Source organism: Malurus melanocephalus, unplaced genomic scaffold (genome assembly GCF_030028575.1).
Source record: "Malurus melanocephalus ecotype Western Australia unplaced genomic scaffold, MMel_1.1 scaffold_327, whole genome shotgun sequence".
Classification (NCBI taxonomy): Eukaryota; Metazoa; Chordata; class Aves; order Passeriformes; family Maluridae; genus Malurus; species Malurus melanocephalus.
The window spans coordinates 360,943-380,011 of record NW_026623559.1 but is presented as its reverse complement, the minus strand read 5'-3'; the positions used below and the strand labels follow the sequence as shown (position 1 = coordinate 380,011).

Below are 19,069 nucleotides of genomic sequence, written 5' to 3'. Positions count from 1 at the left end.
CCACAACACACCAGGGCACGTGACCGGGGGGCGCTGCCKCCGTCACGTGGCGCTCGTGCCGCCTCACGCCCCCTCCCTCGGCGTCCCCGCAGCGGCGGCGCGAAGACCCTGAGGGGTGCGACCCGCCCGGCCCGGCCCCGCCCCGCCGCTTCCCCCGTCCCGGCCCCGCCGCTCCCCCGTCCCCTCCCTTCCCGTGCCGGCCTGGTGCCGCTCACAGCCCGCTCCTCTGCCCTCCCCGGCCGGCGGCTCCCGGCAAATGGCGGCTCCGGTGTTCGCTCGTCGCCAGCCGCGTGAGAAACCCTCAGGGCTCGCTCTCCGTCACGGTATCGGAYAGACAGTTCCCCTTTCCGAGAGCGAGCTCCTCGCTGCAGAGCCCCTTTGCCGGAGGAAGCCGCCCGGCAGCCCGTTCCCAGCGGCGGAGCGGGGCCCGAGGGCTCGGAGCGGCCTCTCTGAGCACGCTGAGCTGAGGGTCAGGGTGTTCACAGGGCGTGGCCGCTGCCCACCTTCTAAGGGAGTGCCCCGGCACCGAGGGCTCTTGGCAGGGATGCTCAAAGGTATTGTCCCTTATGCTCTGGGATAGCGCATTAGCCCCCCCTGGGATTCTACGYCGCGGTACTTGAGCTACCGGGATGCGGGAGCTGTTTTGGGGGGTCAGCACCTGTCTAAAACCATTGCTGCTTTAGCAGCCTGTGTGGTGTTGGAGAGACCTCATGGTGAGCGGCGAGAGTTGATATTTGCTCCAATAACGGCCCCAAATTCCTTGTGTTTCCCGTGCCCTGCAGGGGTGTGCGCTGCTGGTTTCCCTGGTTTCCCAGTGATCTCTTTTGTTACGTGGGTTGTAGGAGCAATCCTTAATGCCTCACCTGAGTGCTGGAGCGGGACCMTCATTGCATAGCACACACGGAAATGCCGCACATGGGATTCCCCTGGTGTAGTTTCTTTCCACCTGGGAGTTTGTGCTGGATAGAACTCAGCCTTTCACCCAGGACTTCCACCAACATAGAATTTTGGCTTAAATTTAATGGATATAAATTTAAATACTGCTTTGTTGTTACTGCTCAATATCACAACCTATTGGCAGAATACTGTTAGTGGTTTTGATACAATGGAATTCCTAAATTTAGTGGCAGGACTCGGGTAGAATTTGCTCCTTGCAGGCCTTGATAATCAACAGTTTTTAAAAAAAAAACTTGTTAAAATTTTTGATACATATGGCTTCAAAAGGGATTACTTTATGGATAATTACCTTGATAGTGGTCCTTGTATTTGTAATGGGASCGAGGTTTTTTTTTTCCTGGTTCTTTCAGGTATTATCAACTCTGAAAAATATGTACATACTGTTTTTAACACTCTCTGTTTCTCAAAACAAGCTGCAGTGTAACCAGATGTGAATAAGGAAGTTTTTATTCTATGCAACTTTGTACGCAAGCATTCTTTTTCCTTATGGAAGCTGAGGCAAGATTTGTATTTCTTAAAAAGCACATGCAAAGATGGTTTTGTCAGCATGTAAAGGAGAGTTGGGGCTTTAATATAGTTTTGATAGTTATCTATGTGAAGATACTGTTCTAAAGAAGAAATTGTGCAAGTTTTGGAGAGTCTGAGGCTTTCTGTGAAGGTATCATTGAGGGAGTGACTCAGGCATCCTAAAGCCACCTCAGATATTGCAGACATTTCTCCATGTTAATGGTGGTTATTTTGGGAGGTCAGTCTGGCAGTGCTTGGGTCCTCTTCTGTTTCTGCAGCTCTCAGTTTGTGTGAAGACAAAGATGGGGCAAAACATTCAAAACTCCAATGAGTTATATTGAACTTCTTGTAAAGGAAGTTTTTTTTCCTCTGCCCTCAGGAAGCAATACCCCTGAAGTCAGTTGAGAAGAACTGGTTCTGAAAGGTTTGATGTATTTTACAGGAATGAATTCCAATAGAGATTTTCAGAGCTTGTTTTATTTGAAGGGCCATTTATGACTCTTACAAGTTGTTGGTAAATGTCCTGTTACACTGAACCAGAATTTAATTTTGCTTTTGGATCTAAACAAACAGAATTGCCATTATGTGTTAGCACTGAGGTACACCTTTTGTCGGTGGCTGGATACAGAGAACAAATATGAGATTTCCTCACTTCCAGAACAGTTTGTACATCCTGAGCAACACGCACCATAGCATGTGTAGGCAATAATTTCCTGCCCTGCAATTCCCTTTTAACTGAACTTCATGTCCTGGGGCTAACCTTTGTATTTTTTAATGTTTTTTATTACATACAGGTGCTCTTGCTCTCCTGTTTGATTCTGCTTTGGGAGCTGCCCCTCTGCAGACAGTAAGAGCAGTAAAAGCCTGAGTTATTATTCAGTGTAATTTGTGTACTCCAGACACAAACCTGCAGCCAGTGCTGCCAGAACCTTTGTGCCCCAAGCACTGGGGATCTCGAGGGGCAGTGGGCACTGCTGCAGTTTGGGCTGGAGCCCTTGTTTGGGCAGCCTGAGCAGAGGAGTACAGGTAGGACTGAGGCTTCAGGGAGCACATTGCCTGGGAGCACACAGCTGGCAARTCTCAGATCTTTGTTACTGGAGTGCAGCCCTGGTTCCTGCAGCTCGCCTGGCAGCACAGAAATAGCCACTGARAGCTGGAGGGGAAAAGGGTTAAAGGGCTTCCCTTTCACCTTACRCAAATACACGAGGAATACTTGGAAAAGAAAGGGATGTCAGGAATATTTGTTAGGAGGAGGGGCAGCTGTTTGTTTTTTTGTCCTCCCCCAGAGTACAACCTATTTAAATATTTACTTGCTCTCTTGTAAAAAGACTTTTTTTTTCCCTTTCTCATTCTGTTCTGGTTATTAAATTATGAATGGGGAAGATGGAGAGATTTGTAATTGCTAATTCTTTCATTTGAAGTGAAGTTGAAAAAGAATTTCAATTATTTACTCACAGAAATATGATGGTAGCATCTTCTATCAGATTTAAGGGGTTTCACCAAGGCTTGTGCTTTTTCTTTTAATATTAYTGCTGCTTTTGTGCGCTTTATATATTTTACAATCTTAGTAGGCTATCTGAACATACAGTAAAAGTAGAAAATGTCAGATAAAGCAACCCTGAAGAGAAATTGGTGGAAGACCAATATTAAATATCATTGCAGAACATTAATAATGTAGATAATAAAACACTTGTAGATGCAAAAATTATATATTTATTATTCATAAACAGCTCTGAGTGGCCACTACTGCCCTTCATTGATTCATACATGCCTGTTCCAGCCTTGGTCACATCTTGGGGATCTGTTCTCCTACAAGGTCACTGCATCTAGATCTGTATAACTACTCGCAGCATCTATTTGTAAGCTTTAGAGAATCATCAGTATTTAATGACATGAAACATGTCAGGTTACAGAGTTCTTGCAAGGGTGGGAAAAGTAAAAACAGCTCCTAAGGCTCCAGGGGAAACGCTTCAGCACATGATTATATTACACTTAGGAAGTAATCTTTTGAAGTCAACAGATTATGGGTGGCACGAAACATGTCAATACTCTCTGTTGGGTTGATGCCTTCGTGCCTTAAAGATATTTCATCTCAATGCAAAATGAGTTTCACAAGGAACATGGTTTGCACACAGTACAAACTTTCAATACACAGTCTGAAATAATTTAGCATGAGAAAGAATAATGTGGTAGTAGACAGTGGGTGTTTCATGTCTTTGAGTACTTTTAATTTGTCAGACATGCAAGTGATGTACAGCTGCTGTTTGGTTTTAAGGAATAGTGTCCATGTACCCAAGGAAGCCTTCAGAGAGTGATGATTGCCCCATTTTAGTTGAGGTGACTGGCAGAACTCTGACAGACTTTGGCGGGGTTGGTACTTTGTTCTCCAAAGTTTGCACCTATAATTGTTGTTGTATATTCTTTTCTATAATTACCCATCTCATCATCTGGCCAGAGATGATGGCAAAAGTTGCCAATAAAAATTGAGCAGAAAATGTCTCAGGTGTAGGGAAGCCTCTCAGTGTGTGCCTGGTTTGTAGTGGCTGCACAGGTTGGGGCGTGAGTGATATCTCTGTCACGTTTCAGTGTCCAGAACTCTGTGSTCTGGACGGGAGCCCCAGTTTAACGTTGAAATTACCCTGGCAACTACAAATCCCAGGGAGCATTGCCGAGAGCAGGTTTGTGCGAGCGGGTTGGCATTTGCGGGGACCAATGGCAGCGGAGAACTCCACGGAGCTATGCGTGTCGGCTGCCGGCGTTCAAAAGCGCCGGACCGAGCTCTACAGCGGAGTGGGATCTGCTGTTATCCTGGGCTTCTTCAAACTCGTGTGAGGCTCTGAATTGACGCTGAMTTCCACAGCTTCCGTGGCGGCTGGAAAAAGCCCGCTGGACTAGAGCCGATGGATGCGATCCTGAGCTGCAGCCCGGAGGACCTGGAGGATTACTACAACTTGCTGGGATGCGATGAGCTATCGACGGTAAGAGGCTCTCCCTCCCCGCCGGGTTATCCACAGTTTGAACGTGTTTGTGTGTCTCCGGGAAATGTTGTGTCTCTGCGGSCATGCATATTTGAAACGCCTTGGGAACCTTCTTTCTTGCCACTTGTAGGATCTCTGTTGGAAAGCTCAATTTTCTCTCCTGTGTACTGATATTAAGAGCCTGGAGTCAGGCTTAGATTGAAAATGCCTTGTAGAACAGGATGGAGATGAAATAATTGTTTATTTATCAGTGTAGATCAACATGTGATACGGTTATGGATTGTGAGCCAACGGCTTGTGTTTGACAGTATCCAAATAATAATTTTGAATATATATTATTGGTTTTGAAAAATGAAGCTATTTATGTGCAACTAATACAATGAAAGTTCATAGCTTTAGGGCACTGGTAACGCTGCTGAGTTTTTCAGGCTTTATCATATTTATAATATWTTTTAAAATTGTATTCATTGGTTCAGATGAAAACAAARATAATATTKCTATCATYTACCATATGATGTTTTCTAAATGCTCTTTCTAATGACATTCAAATGCTAGTTTKACTAATTTGTTTCAGTAGCAGATAAGTACTTTATAATGAGATTTAGCTAAGCAATTTTTGAGTGATTTGCAGCTAAAACAAGTGTGCTTCGTGTTAAAGGTGTACATATAACTTTTTTTTTAAATAGTCTGGTATGCCAAAAATTTTTTTTAAATGTAGCTGTTATATTAACTAGTATTGTGTTTCTATTTTGGAAAAGGAATTTTGATTAGTCTGCTGCAATGAGGGTTATATTCAGTGGAGATAAAAGCTGTCTTTTGCTTAGTGAATTTAGTCAGATGCTCTCACCTCTTATAGTGGTCAAGTATAAAGAGTAAACATCTTCGGTGTGTCACAGAAGGAAATGTAAAGCTTTTCCTGAGGAAACTCCTCGAAGTGATCCCAGCAGAGGGCAGTGCTCAAGTCTCCATGCAGCCTTGTTTCGCAGATGCTATCTCTCATTTTCTACCTCACACTAATTCCTTAAGGGCTTAGCAATTAATGAACAGTTTAAGTACATCTGATAATGATTTTCCAAATTGCKTAAAAATGAAATAAAAACCCTGGAATAAATGCTAATGGGTCCTGAAAAAAACAAGCTGTCAAGTRTTATTTGTTGGGAGAAGGAGCAGATGTTGCTGCACTGTTTTTGACATAGGAGAAAGARCTTGGATCTCCCAGGCTGTCTGAGCCTCAGGATCGCCTTCCCTCAGGATCCTGCACAGCTCTTCCGGGGTCTAACAGAAATTYGGAGCATTACAGGAGTTTTGCAGTCACACTACTTTGTACAGGAGTCAACTATTTGGCACAGGCTGTCTTGGGCATGCACAGCACACTCCCAACTGCTGCACTTTCATCTGAGCTGCTGAATATCCTGATCTTGGTTGGACCTGGTTAAATTTAAGCAAAAATCCTCTCAGTTTCTACAGACTTTTTGCTGTATTCCAAGTTCATTCTTGGTTTCTTGTAGAACTGAATGCAAGGACACCTACTTCATATGTGACACAAAGAGGGGAGATTTAATCTACGTCCTTCTTCCAAGAGCAGTGCTATTTGCATAATAGTGGGTATTTGATACCTTTCTTGGYAAAACACCTCACTATGTATTTTAAATAAATTTCATGTATGTTGTATGAACTTCCTATAAACTTTTCTTTTACTAGTTGTGTTTTGTTTTGTTTTTTTTGGTGATTTTTTTTTTGACTTCCATGCTATCACTCTGCTACATTTTACCTSTCTGTACACATTTTAACTTTTAAGTTCCCCTTTAGGTAACTGAGTTTTAGAGATGGTTGCTGGCTATACTGTAACCAGTTTCACCAAGTTCTCTGTACGCTGTATGTGTTTTCAAGTGTCTTATTGACTGCAAGTACACCACATTATGTCTGCCCCTTTGGAAGAAGATCCTGAGCAGAGTGAGAAGTGTAGAATTCTTAACATGACACTGTAGACCCCATTTTCCCCCAGATTATGCCACCGAAATTTGCCCAACTAGTTGAGTGAACTGTAATTTTATTCTAAAGAAAAAATRTTATGAGACTTACTTTTGAAAGAAATTATTTAAATTGCATGTTGCTCTTATAGTTTGAAGGATGAGGAAGTTGTATAAACAGCTTTTGTAGTATGGGAAAGAATCATAATTAATTGGTACCTTAGGGCTAATTGTTGTGAGAGCTGGAATGATATAAAGAAGTCTTGGCTTCTCAATTATAAWAACCAGCAAGATACTTGGAAAAACACTAAACATTTGAAAATCTAAGATGGTTTTCTGTATTTTAACTGTTAATATGTCTTAGTTTTTCTAGTGGCTGCAATATTTTATGGTATTACAGACTATGTGGGAACCTGTAATTAACTAATAAACTAATACATGCCAGTATTCTAATRTTGATTATAAATCTATTCTACTCTAAGCCGACCTTTTTGCACAGAAAATTACCTTGACAGAAAGAATGTGAACTGCTGGTTATCGAGCAGGTTAACTTGGAGTATCCAAGATGGACAACTCATGTGGTCCTAGCTGAATTTCCTATGAAGAGGATATGGACAAAGCCACCTAAACCCACACATCGTTCTTCAGCAATACAGAGGGCCTTTGCTTCCTGCTATGAGACTTTCTTGAAAGTTAAATTTGATGAAGCAAAGAGCAATTGAAATGATGCATTTTGCYTCTGTGTTCAAATGTCTTTGCACAATTTTCTTGGAGCCAACTTGCCRTATTGGATGATTGAGTCTCACAAAAGCGAGACTGAGGATGAGTGCATGGAAAATGGAATTAAATAAGCAGTGTCACTGGCAGATGATTGTTGTTGTCCACTTTGGTTGTAAAATTGAGTAGGACAAAAYCATTCAGCATTCTTTATTGTCCCTTCCAGCCTCTTTCAAAAAGCCAATATGCAAATCTTTTCGATGTTTGCTCACTTTGTCTCAATATTTTGTTTAGGTTGAACAAATTCTTGCAGAATATAAGATTAAAGCCCTTGAATGTCATCCTGACAAGCATCCCGGAAACCCCAAAGCAGGTATGTATTATTTCCTGTTTAAAAATAATTTATCTATTTCTTTTATTGCATGACCAACATACTAAATTCAGCCTTAAAACTTCTTTTCCCTTCAATGTATTTTAATCATCATGTGTATTGCGCATATTCTATTTAAATAGCAAGCTTGTAACACTCTTTTTTAAGACTTGCAGATTCTTCTGTAATAGAGGAGGAAGACACTTGTTAGATTTTTTTTCCAGGACCTGGAATTATTTTACAATATATACAGTAGGCTATCTTTTAATATATAATTTATTTCTGCAGTGTGTCACTTGGACCCATGGAGTTTGTGCATGTCCATGTTGAGTGGCATTCAAGTGCCACACTTGCATCAATCAGTTAATTTACTTCCAGGAGCAAGCCCGTGAGGAACACATTAAATGCACTTTAGTTTCCTTTAATGTAATTTAGTGACTGGAATTGAACTGAAGCCCTACAGGGAGCCCTCTGTTGGCAGAACAGCAGCTGAGTTTTGTGCTGATGAAGGGGTGCAGCTCATCAGAGCCGGGAGGGCAGAGCTGTATCTGAGTCATTTGGAGCCAACCTTTACCCATCCATACCCACAGAGAGCCCTGGTCAGAGCTCACCCTGGCTGAGTAACAAAATAGAGAAGCCAAGTGCCAAATATCAGAGCAGCTTTGTTTGTCAAGAATAAATGTTTTAGGCTCTATTTACCTGAACATGTCTTATTTATTTTAAATACAGTTTTACAGTACTAGTGAGAGTTTACTCTGTTTTTTATTTCATCTGTTTAAAGTTCAATAAAGAGTAATTAAAGTAGACCTTTTATTTGTTGAAAACTAGTAACATTAGAATAAGGAAAACAAATAGAATTGTTCCCTCAGCCTGTTGTCTCTTGTGTGATTTATGGTGATCAATTTTGATTAGTATTTGGGTGTAGTGTATTTCAAAAGAAATCTCTCTAATTTGTAAACTGGAATAAATGAATAATAGTAATARTAATAGATCACTGTAACATATGTGAGTCATAGATAAAAGTCTAATTTTTTATAACCCTTCTACAAATAGTAACATACAGCTGCACCCTTAGTAACCATTCCATGAAAAATTACCCTGCAGGAAAAAGWGAGAGTTCTCATTCATACAGTCTGCATCATGTTTTAGCATATGTAGAAAACACCCCTAATAAAATGATCAAGTTAATTAACCTGAACTATATTTAGATTATTCTTCTTGCTTGTCAGTTCCTGCTCATCTTTATTTTCTTCCTGCTCATGGTTCTTGCTGTTGTGCTCTGCTCTGACTCCCTTGCTGCTGTGGATCTCAGCATGTTGCTCTAATTTGTCATTTTAAGGTGATCTGCAGGGGCTGACTTGTGCCTTTTACCTGTGTGCTGTGTAAGTTACTCCCAGTTTAGTTTAGGAGCTTTTGAAGCTGTTGGACAAAGGAATATTTTAGTTCTGATGTGAAAGGATATCAGTCCACCAGAGGTGCTGCAGTCCTAAAGCCAGCCAGAACTCTGCAAGCTGGAAGCACAACCACATCCTTTGGTGACTTGCTTCTTCTTCTGCCTTCTCTACTTTGTTTGCCCTGAGCCGTTGTTGGCAGTACCCCTTTTGCATCTGAATTAATTTCTTTGCCAAACAAATAGTGTCTTTAGTACCCTTTTGGTTTGTGTCCTAGTGGAGAATTTCCAGAAGCTGCAGCAAGCCAAGGAGACGCTCACTAACRAAGAGAGCCGTGCGCGTTATGATTACTGGCGCCGAAGCAAAGTCACCATCCCGTTCCAGCAGTGGGAGGCCCTGAGCAGCTCTGTGAAAACGGTTGGTGCTGGCTGAGTTTGGGCCCTCAGGAGGAGGGGGAGGGAGGRCTGGCCCACAAAACGAGTGGCAGGGTGAGGGGATGAGTTCCAGCACTTAGGCTGCAGTGCTGGGGTTTGGGGATGGGAATAGTGCAGAGGGATTAGTGCACTATGGATGTTAAGGAAATTGAGGAAAAATTGGAGGGCTTTAGATGCCCATTCACAGATGGATGTTAGGCCAGTAGTTTTAGAGTGAGTTTATCAAGTTGCTGYTGTTATGTGTGTCATAGGATGYTTAAGTAACTTAAGGGCTGTTTTCAAATGTTTCAGCATACTTTGCTGTTGTAGTAAAYGTCTATTTCTTTTCAAAGTCAGGTTAAAGCTGGGACTTTTGGATACTGTATTCTCCTTTTGGTCTATTGCTTATCAGATWGGTTTTCATGCTATCTGACTAAATAAAGATCTCATTGAAAAAATCCAGAAGATCATTCCTTGAATGGGGCTTCCCACAGAGCTTTGGAGGGGTCCTGCTAGGCTAGTGGGGTGACCTGTGACAGAGGCAGGTGTTCTTAGGATGTTTTCCCTCCTGATTTTGCTAGTGAGAAGATTTGGTAGTATGTCCCTAGCAGATCTCAATTCCTTAATACTGGATTCTTTTTTCCTGCCTTACTGTAGTGAATGATAATTACAAGGCTACATAGTCATATTTTAAGGCAAGTGAATAGAAGTTTCCTATGTCAATTCTGCCCATCTCAATTCTGCTAAGGAGGGAAGTTTGAGACTCTTCAACTACAGCATTATGCCTGAGCTTAAATGTTTGCAGGAAGTATCCAAATAAGCTTAGTTCAGTTCCAAACAGATGTTATTCCACAGACTTTAATATTAGATCTTTTCAAGTTATCTTGCTTTCGAAGCGTACTTCGAAGTCAAAGAYTTCATGAAAATGAACATTTCTGAAGTCATTCAAGCCCTCTTAAAAATGTCTGACAGAAGACGCTGGACAAAAGGCCTTTAAAATTCTGATGTACTTGTAGATTTTGTTCTTCACCCCCACCTGACATAGAGTGTCCCCTCCAATGCTGTTTGTGACACATATCCACGCTTTCCCTTATCCTATTGACCTGCAGGCTTCTCAATGTGCTTTGTTTAACCATTTGTTACAGCAATGTAAGAAAAAGCAATTAAAAACCTCTTAAAGCACAGGAATTTTTTGTTTTTGCATTCCTTTAGTCAATGCACTGGGCTGTCCAAAGTAAGAAGGACCAAATGCTGGAAGCTCCCGACTTTGGTAACACCAACARCATAACTAATGAGATGTGGACCCAACAGACTGAAAACAATGAAGATGGATTGTTGGAAGGGAGCAGGGAGCCAGAAGATGTTGCAATTCCTGATGTGAAACCMGAGTCTTCAAAGAATTCCTACTCCCCAAGTAAGTGAAAACAGCAGTTAGAGAAAATTGCAGTATCCAGGGATTGGCCTGAAATGGGGGCTTTTAGTCATGAAAAATTCTTCTCCAAAGCAGTGTGTTGAACTGGTAGCTTTTTTAATGTGGTTTTGGGTTGGGTTTTATGCTGTTGATTATTTATTTAGTTTTGARGTTTTCAGAYMCTTCTTCCTCCCTATCTCAAGTTTYCTTGGTTGTTTACTAGTAAAACCAGAAACTGGAGAAGAAGAAGAAAAAAAATGCTTCAACCAAAATGAAAAGTTCAGTTTTTCTGATATATGAAAATGAAAAATAAAAACAAAAGGCAGTTATTTTCACTGACTTTTGTAATAATAAATTTTAAAACTTTAAAGTAAAATRCTTAGGTTTGGGGTTTTTTAGTTATTATTCAGTACTTTGGCACAGTTTGCTTCTGGTGAGTTAATGAGGTCTAAAATTTGAGTCTGGAAGGCTTCTTATGTATTCAAATAGTTTGGGGGGTGGTATTCAATAGCATATGCACCAGAATAAATGTGTATTTCAAAAAAGTCACCTACCAGTATTTCCTGGCCGTGGCTTAGGTCAGTGTGCCTGATCAGAGCTTCCACACTACCATGGTCACCCTCTGTTCTGCCTGATCCTTCAGGAATTTCATAATCTTAGGCCCATGTTAGCAGAGAACTATTGTTAAACAAAGTCCTGTTATTTCTCCCCAGTTTGATCAAACAGAAAATCAGGGTGAACTGTGAGGGTGGCAAAACCTAATGTAATCCCAAACATTTCTGGGTTGCAGGAAACAGATAAGAAAACTCTACTAAGAAGTAATGCTTAACTGAAAACCTGATTTTGAAAAATTATGCTCTACAACTTTATACTATTTGTTTTTTTTTTTTTTTTTGCTAATTAAATTATCACTGTATGCTTTGTAGAATGGTAAAATATTGAAGTAAAGATAACATCAGTTTTTTATTGTAATATGAGTTTTCTTTGCAGAAAATTGATGAATCTTCTTTCTCTTTTTTAAAAAAAGTTTTTATTTAGTTTCCAGATATTTGAATGGGAAAARCATCAAACTCACCAAGTGCCTACTTCATTTATCCAGTGACATATATTTACATTAATAAATATCAGTATTATAATACATTTGACAAGGTCTGTATGTATTCCAGTGTTCATGGTTAATATTAGGATGTTGATAATGCTTTTGTTTTGGTCCAGCAAACATTATTATATTGGGTTCCACCTTGAAACCATGGTATTATCTGTTCCTGTCTGCTGGCCTGGGCAAATTCTGAACTACCAGCCTTCGTAGTTATTGCAGCCCAAATAAGAGATTTGATCACTAATTCTGCTCATTGGATTCTGTTTCCTGAAAAAGGAAGGTCATGTTTCAGTATTATAAGGCCTCAAATCATGTACATGCAGTCCATCACCACCATCTCCTCTTCTTTAGATTAAGCCAGTACAATTTGTTCCGTTTTGATTTGAGTCCTCTTTAGGGACTGCCATAGCCCTTGCTGTTCTCCTTTGGACTCTTCCCAGCACATCTCTGTCCTGAAGGTTGGTGTTGAGCTCTTGTTCCAATGTGCCAAGAATACAGACTGTTTGTATTTGTCAGTGYTGGTCAAGAGCACTGGAAGTGACCAATTTTTGCTTACCTTTTTGGGAASACTAGCAAGAATTATTTCAGAAAATATAATTTTATACATGTTTACAATAATTTAGTTGTCTTTCTCTCTTTTTTCCCCCTCAGGATTTTCAGAGGGGAATTACTGGCACTTGCGTTTCCGCTGGTCAGGCGATGCTCCATCAGACCTTCTGAGGAAATTCAGAAACTATGAGATCTAAAATGAGAAGCACACAAGAGCATGAGATCATCTGTTCAACAGTTCAGTATTTTTCTTTGCCAGCAGTTATAAGTTATTTGTATTTTGTATTCTTTGATTGTAATGTGTTGTTCCAATCAATGTCTAAATACTGATTAATCACACATGTGTGGGCATTACCGATGGAGGTTTTTCTGTTTAATAAGCAAAGCTCTTTTCAGTATTAACACAAAGCGATTTTGTGAAGTTATCTAACATCTTATATATTGTTTCATGTATTCTCAAGTATTGTGTAATGATTAATATTTCTCTCAATAGTGTGATGTTATAAAAAACATATTCTAAGTAGGACCCTGAACTCGGGGTATCCTATTCAACTATGATCTTCCAAAAGCTGTATGACAATGAACCGTGCTTATTTGTGAGCTCTGTGCTCTGCTTCACTTCTCCATTGCATTGTGCTCACCACAGTGATTTATAATGTACTCATTACAAACTTGTAGGAGAATTGTGATCTTGTGCTATAGATGAAATAAGGTTCTTATTATCCAAGGTCTCTGCAATAGATCAAGCACTCCTAAAAATCACTTGTTTTCTACCTTAACAAGTACACTTTCTGTAGCAGCTATTTGTTTTGGAAGGCAGTTCCAGAACTTTTCTTCTCCAGATAGCAATTTTTGTCTTAAGATTTATCAGTGGAAAACTGATTCCCTGTGTATGTGTGCCAACATTGGCCTGTGGCTTCATAGCAATTTCCCTCCTTGCTCAGGTGTGGTAAACACTGTTTTATCAGGGTTTTGTAGGGTGAGGAATGAAAAATCAGACTAGTCAGCACTAATGTGTACAAAATCTCACATGAAAAGTTTTTGGTACTTTAGGCAACTTTTCAAATTCTACATTGTTGTTTATTTATTTTGTGTTTGTTTGCTTCTTTGCAAACTTGGCTAATATGCCAGGTATTGACATTGTGGTTTTGTTCAGGCAGATAATTCCATCATCAGCAAATAAAACTGCTTGTATACAGAAAAGGGRTTGCTTTCATTTTTAATTAAATCTTCCACCCACCACAGAGATTCCTTTGGAATTTCTTGTTATTTGTCACCAGTGAGTAATTTTTACTCAGTGAGTAAAAGCTTAAGGAGTCCAGTTATGAATCCTGGACAGTGCAATGGGAAGTGTAACCTGGAAAGTTTAGTGTTGTCCCCACAGGGAAACAATCTGATGTCTCTCCCTGGAGTGATGTGTCTGGCTCAGCCATGCTGTGCTGCTTAAGTTACTGTACTCCTCCTGTTTGGGGCCTGTTGGCTACACTCTGTGACCCAAATGCTGCCAATGGAACCTGAGAATGGGTGTATCTTACTGACCTCATGKGCATCTCTATCCTGGAGCCAGTCTGACCCACAGGGGCTGATACCAGTGTTAATGCTGGTCRTTTKTCCCAGTTTGGAAAAGCTGAAAGTRCTGGTGCTSTGCTGATACAGCTCTACTGACCCTRGASCYGATRATGTTGGTCCCAAGACCCAGTTTTATAGCACATMATTTTTAATTTTACATGCTTTTCCCTTGCRTATTTTGCAGCTGAAAACATTATAGAGATAAGATTAATAATTCCCTGTAACATCTGTTAAATGTAACTACTGGTTGTTTTTTCCTAGTGCATTTGCTCCTTCACTTCATACAGAGGTATATGCTCAAGAAAGATTTTTGGTCCATTTTATAAAGAGGGACTGTAAACAATGTCAAACAGTAGTAACAGAAGAAACTCTTATCCCATGTGAAGGATACTAAGTAACAGGGAACAATTTTCCCTCTAACAAAAAGATGGGGATGCAGCCAGCTGGAGAACTTGAAAACAGATGGCAGCCCAGATTCTCCTCTCCCCATTTCACTTGCCAGTAAAGGTAAAAAGGGGTCGTTGGATGGATGATTTAGCACCTAATGAGCTGTTTTCCCTTGAGAAGTGAACATACAATAGACCTTTGAACAGCAAACTAATAGTTTGTGTCGTTAAAACTGATGTCATTATTAGCCAATTATTGCGTGGTTGGTTTTGGCAAAGAACCTTTAGATGTTTGTTCTGGATGAATAATTGCAGATATTTGGAAGACTCTGAGCCCAGTGAAAGCTCGTGGGTGAACTTGTGTTTTGCAACAACCTGCTTGAGCTCAGTCCTGTGATTTTTATTTGCCCTCATGAGGAGAGCAGCTTACAACTGGTGCTCCAGTACACCAATACCGATTCCTGGCAGAGCAAACCCAGAGGTACTGGAAGACAAGAGGAGCCTGTGCAGCCTTGTTTTGCTTTGTATTCCCCCAAATTAGGTGGTACCTGACCTGTTGGCCAGTTACAACAGCTAACTGGAATAAATGGGCAGCCCAGTTCTCCCTCATGTTAGAAAGTAAAGAAACAAGCAAGTTAATTAGTGTTAGATCATCAGAGTCCACCCCCCAACCATAAACTGCTTATCTGGTTTTTTTTTTTTTAGTATATAGTGTTTTTAGAAGTTTTTTGCCAGTAACATGAAAAGATCCAGGAAGTGTCCCACCTTACATTTCATCAGCATTAATGTGGTGTCTTGGCCCCTGCACTGGTGAGCCCATAACATACTTCACATGCTGAAAGTTTAACTGGGGTAGGTGTTGTGATGTGGATCTCAGGCTCTGTGAAGCTGTGAGTGAGGCAATAGAATCAGGTGTACGAGGTTTTCAGCTGCCCACAGAGATTTAAACTCACTCTGCAAAGTGGAAACAGCAGCAAAGGGTTGTCTCTGGGGGTGGAAACAGCAGCAACAAACCCAGACACTTTTTATTAGATTAGGGCCTGGGAGCCTGACGTTTGAGGAGGGCAGCTGTGCAAGACATGGTAAGTTCCCATTTTCTTTAGCTCCCCTTGTGAGTTGCTTAGGTGGGTAACAAAGGGTTCTGAAGGCTTTGGATATGTGAGGGGTCTGATTTACTGTGTTTTGTTATAGCTCTGATTCGGTATGAAAATAAACAGTTGTGAGGGGAGTCCAGTCAAAAGTGTTAACAAAACCTGGCTGTTACTGAACTTGTGAAGGATGAAGAGTTTTCTTCTGAAGTTAAGAGATAGCAGATGGGGTGCAGGTGTATGGTGATAATGATGATAAAATACAAAGAATAGGGCATGTTGTTTAATGCTGTGTTTCTAGGTTTTTGAAACTATTTCAAACAATTTTGTAAGATCAGAAATTACACAACTATTTAGCCAGCTGTTTACAATGAAACCRATAGCTTGGGGGCATTCTTGAGTTATATAAAATTATTACATTTTTAAATAYTTGTGCAAATGCTGAGTTTATAAGATTGTCAAGAACTAGACCATTCTYAAAGTTTTTGTTTTGCCAGTATTTGCCAGGTTGTTCTGTCAACATTTGCCAAGTGACAGTGTAAGAAGTAAAGTTTGGATGATGAATAGAGACAGTATATAATTTAAAATCTCAGGCTGAGTAATGCTGAATGATAGCTAAGGTCATTTCTTTATTGTTTGTTTTCTTTTTTAAATGAGATTTAAAAAAAAAAGGCAGTTTATATGTTCTATAATAGAAGCAAGTATCCTGATTATTAAAAGAGAGATTGAGTATCTTTAATTTCCTGAGCATGAACATTGCTATCTTACCTTCACAGCAGGATCATCTCTCATTTCAGGATATGAAAGTGTAAGCAGYGGGGCTATTGTAAAGCTGATGAAATTACACAGCAAAAGATAAAGCAACTCAGTAGGTTGTTGGGCTGTGTCACTGTCAGATAAGCAGACGCTTATCAGTTAGTTTATGCTGGGTACTTTTATTGCAGCCCAGTGCACACACTCACCCTGCAGCTGGGAGAGTTGCCAAGCCCTGCCCGTGATGGCAGGCACTTGCGTGTGTTTGTGCCTTCACCTTTGCTGTATTAATTTCATCTCCCTGCCTTGTTAATGAAAATTAGACTCTGTATGTGCTCTGTTGGTCCTTGTTTTGAAGGGCTTGTGTCTGAGTCATTGCAGTGGTGCACAGCATAACCTGGAAAACTCCTACACACTTTAGATCTCTGATGGATATCCTAACCTGTCACACCTGATGGATGCTGGAGAAAATGAATTTTCTTTCCTCCATTCCATCTTCACAGTGGTTTGCTCTTTCACCCTCCTGGYAGATCAGTAAGAGAGAGGGCTTACTTCTAGAAAATGAAATTTGCTGTCAATGTTTGGGAAGTTTCCAGTCTTGACATGTGTTGTGGTTCTCAATGCCTTCAAGAAAATTATTTGCTTGTTGCTTTGTCAGAAATGCTTCTCTTGGCATCAAGGACAGACAGCTTTTCTAAGGAGATGCAGTTTGATCCCTGGGCATCATTCCTTACACAAACTCCATTTACTTGGTTAGGATTGTCAGAGCTGCTAAATTTCCTTAGAACCCTCAGATTTTTGCTGGGTAGAGCACTGTGAGCTACTCCTCTTCCTCACAGACTCTGTGTGACTGATATCCATGGGTGGGGATGAGCAGGAGAATGAGAGAAATGGCCAGGGGAGTGAGAGACTTCAGCTGGCTGGGTCTGGGTGCCTTTGGTCCTTCTTTCAAGGGATCTGAGCCTTCCCCAGGATTCCCATGTCCATCCCTGACCTGCCAAAGCACTTGCATGTGCCCTAACAGAAACAAACACCCAAACCTGAAATCCCTGGAAGCCTTGCTAGGGAACACTTTGAAATGTTCCTTTTGCTGCCAGCTTAAACAATTTTTTGTTTRTTCCCTCTTATTTTGTTCTCAGCAGGGATAATTCAGTGTTTCCTCTTCTTCCTCTGTTTCTTGATTAAATTAACTTGCACTAGGAAAATATGCTAGAAAAAATGGGTTTGCATGTGTGTCTGTGTTGGGTTTTGCTCTAGTGTTTAAGAGAGAGAGAGGAGTGAAAAGTGGTTGTTTCTGCTCTGGCCTATTTTGACCTCTGTGGAAATGGCCTATTTTATATTTTCAGCATATTCTTACTGACTTTGCAAATTCTTCAGCCCTTCACTAATGCTGGGGCCACACACAGGAGGACATATGACTGATGAGAGCTTGGTTTAAGCCAGTCAGAGATGATTGTGGGGGGAATGCTGCCTTGTTTTGTTTTTCCTGGTTACTAGTGACATAATAAATTTTGTGGGGTCTCCACCCCCTCATCACCATATTATGAGTGTGTGTGCATCATGCATGTGCAGAAGATCATAAAAGGGAGGAAAAAAAGGTCTAGGATCCCCCTCACTGGAGGTCGAGGAGGAATCAGACCAACTTCCTTCAGGAAAAGGAACATTTGACAGATCAAGTCCAATCCTTATAGAGAAGCCTGCTGCTAACAAGATTTAATTAATTTTGTGTCAGCTGTAGGACATAAGGCAGGACAATAGCCCTTTGAACAAATCAGGACACTGCTTGTCTGTGAACCATTGGATGCATCCTGAGCTTTGCTGCCTGTCCTCTCTGCAGGGCCTAGAAGGTGAGCTGGTGAAAGAACACCTAACCCTAGGTACCCTTCTCTCACCTCCATCAAGAGCTCTTAGCATTGGTTTGAGATGCAATGCCAGAAACTTGCCCTGGGACCTACTGCAGCTTTGGTACTCCTGTTATTGCTGGCAGGGGCAGGGGAGGAGCAGGTAGGCATGGCCTAAAGAGCTGCAATAGGATAATTATCATGGGGGCAACAAAGATGGTGAAGGGATTGGAGCATCTCTCACAAGAAAAGGCTGGCTGAGGGATCTGGGCCTATTCAGCGTTGAGATGGCTGAGATATTTACACACCTCATTAATGTGTGTAAATATCTAAAGGGGGTGTCAAGAAGGTGGAGCCAGGCTTTGCTCTGTGGTGGGCAGCAATGGGACAAGAGGCGATGGCCAAAAACTGMAGCACAGGAAGTCCCACCTGAASASGAGGAAAAGSTTCWTTCCTGTGCAGTGACCTTGCASGGGARCAGATTGCCCAGAGAGTGTGTGGAGTCTCCCTCACGGGGGTATTCCAGAGGCGTGTGGATGTGATCCTGGGACAGCCACGTGCTCTGGGATCGCCCTGCGCAAGCCGAGGGATCCATTGTACTCCTTCCAACCTGCCGCACTCTGCGCCGTCCCACATAATCTCTCTGTTTAGCCGCCAGAGGAGACGCGAGGAGTAAAACTTGCACATTGCAAGGAATCAGAAAAGGCCTGGGAAGAACAAAAAACCGAAGCCCCACCGGGCCGCAGCGAGCAGGGTTCGAACCTGCGCGGGGAGACCCCATTGGATTTCAAGTCCAACGCCTTAACCACTCGGCCATCGCTGCTGATGCTACTCCTGGGCCCGGGCTGGAGCCTTATAGGGCATTCCGCCCGCCACAGGCCCCGCCCCCAGCCCCTGCAGCCAATGGGCTTTATGCGGCTCCGCCCCGCCCCTGCAGCAATGGCGGCTGCGGCTCCGCTGCCTGAAACACAGAAGCTCTGTCTGCTCCTGCGGAGTAAAACTGCAGGAGTAAAACAGGAGTAAAACTGTACACCTGAGTAGTCTGATAGGGAGGAGGCAGCCAGGAACTA

At 41.6% G+C, this 19,069-nt stretch overlaps 1 protein-coding gene and 1 non-coding gene across 3 annotated transcripts; one reads left to right on the top strand and one right to left on the bottom strand.

Moving 5' to 3' along the window:
- The first annotated feature begins 333 nt into the window (after positions 1-333).
- Positions 334-13,961, top strand: DNAJC12 (DnaJ heat shock protein family (Hsp40) member C12). 2 transcript variants are annotated; one of them, XM_057377830.1, is made up of 6 exons: positions 334-554; positions 4,325-4,442; positions 7,424-7,502; positions 9,168-9,307; positions 10,516-10,717; positions 12,465-13,961. In XM_057377830.1, the coding sequence occupies exons 2-6, from the start codon at positions 4,365-4,367 to the stop codon at positions 12,557-12,559; spliced, it is 594 nt and encodes a 197-aa protein (XP_057233813.1). In that variant the 5' UTR covers positions 334-554; positions 4,325-4,364; the 3' UTR covers positions 12,560-13,961. The 2 variants fall into 2 exon arrangements, with proteins under 2 accessions (XP_057233813.1, XP_057233814.1); XM_057377831.1 differs by lacking the exons at positions 334-554; positions 12,465-13,961 and adding an exon at positions 11,753-12,455 and having other exon boundaries at positions 564-4,442.
- Positions 13,962-18,740: 4,779 nt separating this feature from the next.
- TRNAS-UGA (transfer RNA serine (anticodon UGA)) lies at positions 18,741-18,822 on the bottom strand. The gene has a single exon. It is a non-coding gene; the product is annotated as a tRNA-Ser (tRNA).
- Between the last annotated feature and the right edge of the window lie 247 nt (positions 18,823-19,069).